The sequence below is a fragment of the Trachymyrmex cornetzi genome, unplaced genomic scaffold, assembly GCF_001594075.2.
Source record: "Trachymyrmex cornetzi isolate Tcor2-1 unplaced genomic scaffold, Tcor1.1 scaffold525, whole genome shotgun sequence".
Lineage (NCBI taxonomy): Eukaryota > Metazoa > Arthropoda > Insecta > Hymenoptera > Formicidae > Trachymyrmex > Trachymyrmex cornetzi.
The window spans coordinates 23,993-29,857 of record NW_017299834.1 but is presented as its reverse complement, the minus strand read 5'-3'; the positions used below and the strand labels follow the sequence as shown (position 1 = coordinate 29,857).

General features: G+C 31.3%; 2 protein-coding genes across 2 annotated transcripts; one reads left to right on the top strand and one right to left on the bottom strand.

Moving 5' to 3' along the window:
* Positions 1-1,637: 1,637 nt before the first annotated feature.
* On the top strand, positions 1,638-4,326 carry LOC108765753 (uncharacterized). Its single transcript, XM_018514598.1, has 4 exons — positions 1,638-1,747; positions 1,825-1,969; positions 2,276-2,469; positions 4,255-4,326. Exons 1-3 carry the CDS (start codon positions 1,638-1,640, stop codon positions 2,378-2,380), a joined length of 360 nt encoding a protein of 119 aa, XP_018370100.1. The 3' UTR covers positions 2,381-2,469; positions 4,255-4,326.
* LOC108765755 (uncharacterized) lies at positions 3,918-5,218 on the bottom strand. Its single transcript, XM_018514600.1, has 3 exons — positions 5,206-5,218; positions 4,776-4,937; positions 3,918-4,389 (listed from the first exon to the last, which is right to left on the bottom strand). The coding sequence occupies exons 2-3, from the start codon at positions 4,876-4,878 to the stop codon at positions 4,184-4,186; spliced, it is 309 nt and encodes a 102-aa protein (XP_018370102.1). The 5' UTR covers positions 4,879-4,937; positions 5,206-5,218; the 3' UTR covers positions 3,918-4,183.
* Positions 5,219-5,865: the final 647 nt, after the last annotated feature.

Sequence of the window (5,865 nt, the reverse complement as noted above, 5' to 3'; positions counted from 1 at the left end):
TCTACCAACGGAGATACGTATTGCGGTGACATTAAGGTTAGTTTAACAATTATTCTCTGTTGCGAATATTATTAATATAGATTACCTACACTTTATTTGTTCTAAAAATTATGAATTTTTACACATACACAACAAATTTAAATTTATTTTTAGTTTTCTCGCTCATGGAGATAGCGTGACCACTACCTCTTTATTTTATCGAATAGGAAGATCAACTGTATACAGCATTATTCCCGAAGTTTGTAATGGTATATGGGAAGTATTGCAACCAACATACCTCCGATGTCCACAAGAAGCACATGAGTGGCTAAAAATCGCAAATGAGTACAATAATAAGTGGAATTTTTCCAATTGTCTTGGAGCAATTGATGGGAAACATTGCCGAATTCAAGCTCCACCAAATTCGGGTAGTGCTTTCCACAATTATAAGGGATATTTTTTAGAGGAAGTTATCACATTCGAAGATTGCTTAGATGTAAACGGTGAGGAAGTTATCACATTCGAAGATTGCTTAGATGTAAACGGTGAGGAAGTATCTGCTGTACTTGTTTGGGGTAATGAACTTTGTGATTGTTGAACAAATGATGTCTTTGTTCTATAAATAAAATTAGAAAATTAGAAAAGTGTAGAAAATAAGTACTAACAAATAAATAAAAGTATAAAAGCTAGATATTAGCTTTCTATGAGCTATATGAGGAACTAGAAACAACATATTTCTATATAACTCCCATTCCTTCCTCGGTTCATATCCAGAACCAGAAGGTGGTAACATTTGTCGCCTATTCTCTCTGCTAAACATGTCCCTTAAAGATGACCACCGTCTTTCGATTTCTTCGACTAAAAAAAATTATGTATTATATGTTTTGTTTTTATATGTTATGTAATAATTTAAAAAAACAAACAATTACCTGACATATTTAGTGTATAACAATTTCTCAAATTTTCAGAAAGTTTTTGCCACAGATCTTTTTTCTTCCTAATATTTTTAAAATTCACATCGCGTTTGTCATATAAACAACGATTTTCACGAACAAATTCAATAATAATTTCATCAAGATTTAATGATTCCATGATAAAATATCTAAATCTTATTTAACAGTATTAGCAGTAAATATTTGAATAGCCATAGATGTATCCGTCAAAAAAGGTTATATTTCATCCAGTCGTTGTCGTAAACGGAAAAAGATGGAAGTTGACCATCTTCCATTCCGACACCGATTGCCGATTCGCGACAACTTCATTCGACAGCCGACACTCCAGCGCGCATGCGCACGACACCCGACTCCGTCATCCGACTAAAGGTGCGATTTCACGCTGACGCTAGACGCTCATTTTCAGCGTGAAAAGGCACCTTTATTGTAGAACGGGTCTAAATAAGCGTCTACAACAGTCGCAAGGATTGTTTGCTAGGTTAAAATGGACCGGCAACAAATATTAATGCAGTTTTTACAACTTTGCTCGCAATTTCTAAACTTATTATCTCTATATATGCGTTTGTTCGGTAAATCAAATAGCAGAAGATGGTGGGTGCGACCAGTGAACAGTGAAGAAAAACGAAATTCCAAAGGGTTCCATTTAACCTATTTTCATGAATTGATGGAAACAGACCACGAAGAATTTTTTGCCTGGACCAGAGAATGTGGCCATATCTGTTCAAAAATCTCTATAAACTCGTTCGCCCTCGGTTGTTAAAGAGGAGTCGTCGTCGTCCACTACATCCAGAGCTGAGGCTGGTTTTGACCTTATCGTAAGTATAGATTATGTTCTTAGTGCCTAATTTCACTTTTAACTCAATATGTATCCTTAAAGGTTTTTTTTATTCAGATACTTAGCTCATGGGGATAGCATGTTTTCAAAAAAAGCTGAATTCAGAATTGGGAGATCAACGGCGTTCAAAATTCTACCTGAAGTGTGTCGAATCATATGGGATGTGCTGCAACCTCTTTACCTGCCGCAACCAACACATGAAGTATGGAGACACATTGCTAATGAATTTATGCAACAATGACAATTTTCTAATTGGGTTGTTGAACGAAATTTTTTTTTATATTTAAAACGTTTTTTATACAAAAAGTTTATAGAAAAACGTCCTTTTTGTTTTTTTTTCGCAATATTGACGAAGATTTCGATTTTATAAAATATTATTTCAAACTCATTGCCGACGACGCACCGATCATGCCCGAAGTTGTCCGAGCAGTCTGTGACGTCACAATGTTACATGCCATGTACGATATCTATCTTCTTGCTATTTATTGAGATTTTGATCTTTCAATAGAAATGGCAACAATTAAAACATATAGGACGTGTTTCGTTCCTCTCTGTAGTAATACAACCAAAAGTACACCAAATAAAGTGTTCGCAACAGTGCCACAAGACGTGAAACTTCGTCAGAAATGGTTTAATGCCGTTCGAAGAGATAACCTCAAAAACAGCAAATCGAACTTCTTTTGCTGTGAAGACCATTTCAATGTAAGTAAACATTTTAATAGCCTAAGTATATGTTAAATAATCAAATTATTTTCTTTTTGACAGCATTTCATCTAGCTATTAATAACTCTTAATCTAATTTCTTATGTGTCTAAAAAATATTTTATATTTATAGCTACGAGAAGATATTGAAAATTATTAGTATTATATAATGATGGGAGGTCCAGTGAAAATAAAAAAAAACGTTATTCCTCATAACCCAGATAGCACAAATACATTCTAAGAACGTCGTATAGATATCTACAAAGTATATTGTGGATATACTCAGACTATTCGAGATATATACTGCGATATATCATGTATTTACTATTGATGTTCGTATGCTCGCCTCGTTTAGTTCGTACGACATCACGAAAACATCTAGTAGTATATCTATTCGATATCGTCAATATATTATGCGTATATACCCACGACAAACGCAGCTTATCGTTAGTTAGGTTAGGTTTTAATAATTTATGCTTTCTGTATAGAGGTTATGCGTGTCGCGGGTTTCCTCCGTGTCCAGATCCATTCTTGACATGCCAACGTTTCGTACTATCAGTATCAGGCTGCTCCTCGCCCTGATAAAGTGGACTGCAAGGTTTACGAAACGTTAGCATCTCAAGAATGGATCTGGACACGGAGGAAACTCGCGAAACGCATAACCTTTATACAGAAAGCACCCGTGGAAGCCTCAAGAACAATTTATGCTTTTTTGTAAAAAAATATTTTAATCATCAAATTTTACACACATACACATATACATATGATGTGTGTATATATCCATATACATATATGTTAGTGTTTGTAATAAACATGTAGGTAATGTATCGCATCTCTTTTAATATAAATAATAAAAATATGTAAACGGACATGTGTGTGTGTATATATATATATATATATATATATAAGGTAAAAATAGACGAAAATAAGGGTTTATAAAAGAGTTATTATAATTTGTAGAACTTATAATAGGTTATACATATTTTCTATAATAGTCATTGGATTACATTTATATTTTATATATTTTATATATATTTTTAATTTGTATTTATAATCGTAAATTGAAAGAAAAACTTAGGATAAAACAATTACAAATTATATTTGTTTTTTTTTAATTTATAAAGAGTTAAATTTTTTAGACAAATAAAAAATAAAGAAACTTTATTTAACGGTACAAATTAAGGAATCTGTTTTTGATAGATGTTCGATTTCTGGAAATTAAACTAACAGATCAGAGATTAGTTTATTTTTTAGGATAACAATGTAAAAAAATTTTATATATTTAAATAATAATTAGCATATATATAATACGAAGTAATAAATTAATTGTTTTGCAATGCATTTGATCAGTTATTATCCGTATTTTCTTTTTCCTTAGATACAAATTTAAATATTGCGACATATCAATGTGTAGTTTTCATATGTCAGTTTTCTGATTTCTCTTCAATATTCAATTTTTATTAAATCTAAGTTTTCATTAAATTCGGATCAGTTTTTATCTGAAACACTAGAAACACTAGAAGTGATCAACACTTCAGATGTCTCATCTGTGCATTCAGTTGCTTCATCGTTATTCTCGTTTAAGTCGGTGTTGTGATCGGAAATATCAAGCTGATATATAAGTTTTGTAATCCAATGACTATATATTTCCTCTTCGCTACTTTCATCCTGCATAACTTTCGTGGATGTACTCGGCTCATTGTCAAAGTTAGGGCTAATGTACTATAACATTTTCAGCTATGTTTATTGCTACGTTTTCAGCTGCGTTTACTGTTACGTTTTCAGCTATGTTTTCAGCCTCATTTACTGCTACGTGTTCAGCTCGTCTTTCAATACGTTCTTTTGCGTGAGCCAGCCATATTTTAATTGGAGCAGAGATCTTCTCGTCTGTTGCATCTGTGTGTGACTTTCGAATTACATCTAGAAAGAGAAAAAAGTTTTTATTTCATTATTTCTTTATAAACTGGAAAAAATATCTGTAATGCAATTAAAATTAAGAGACTATATATGCTTTATTTGTAACAAGAAAAAAAAAATATTAATATTTATAAATACATTTAATAAATTGAATAAGTAAATACTAAAGACACTTACAAATATATAAATTTATAAAGGAATCAATTGCTTAGGCCTAGTTTCACAATTCATGGTTAACTCTTAACCAAGGTTCAATTTATCCATTATCTCTTTTCAGTTCTAAGATTAGAAAGAGATGAGAAATAAGTTGTACCTTGGTTAAGAGTTAACCATGAGTTGTGAAATTGACCCTTAAAAATACGAAAATGGATTATAAGTATTTTACTTACTCAAAATGACTTTGCATATCTCTAGTTGCGAAAAAACTTGTTTCTTTTTTACTCCATACCAACTGTACTTTACAGCAAGTTCATTAGATATAACTGCTCTCATGATTCCTACACAAGTACCTTTTAAATCATCACGAGTTAGACGTGACAACTGCACTTAATCTGCAATTATTTCAAATTAACATTTTATTATATTCGAAATCTACATAATGTAAAATTATAATATATAACTTCGACAATCACACAAAATATATCAATGTAATTTTATTTTAAAACAACTGTTCTTTGTAAAAACATCTTTATAAAAACCTTCCGAAATAAGAAAGATATCAACGTAAAATCTGCAATTGTACATAAAAATGCATTTGCAAAAATCCTTCATAAGATACTTTGTAATAAATTTTCTTTAAATTATAGACATTAAACTTACCATTTCGTTTCTATAGTATATATCATTCTTTAATTTTCTTTCTATTAATTCTAGATTAACATTATCTTTTATTGGTAATTCTTGAAAAATATCAATACTTTCTTTGTCTTCCATCTCAACATTAGAAATAGCAAGCTTTTTAAAATTAAGAATTGCGTCAACGTTATAATCAATTCGGTTTATTTTCATCTCCAAATCGACAAATTTTCTGATCACAAATCGTTGAAATCTTTCACTCTCTATAAGATAATGAAAACATTTATATTCAAATAAAATTAGTCCAGTCGTCAGAGATCTGACATCTAAAAATGATCCGACCTGGCTGAAATTTTGTGTGAATGTACATTAGTAGTCCCCAAAAAAGATGCAAAAAAGTTTACCACTCGTACCCCCGGGCTTCTTCAGAAATTGCCCCCTAAAGGGGGTAAAAAACGGAAAACATCGATTTCCCAGAAATCTGTGCATGGAAAAAAAAAAGTTTCAAACAAAAAATGTAGCTGACACGATTTTGAACAAAAAAGTTCTTTACCACTTTCTTTGTAAAGTGAACCATTTTCTCAGAAAAAACGACTCAAGTAACGAGTTATTTTGAGTGTCAGTTGCGCGCGAGAAATGAAATATTTGAAAAAATTTTTATCAAGTACGCGGTAAATATTCAAT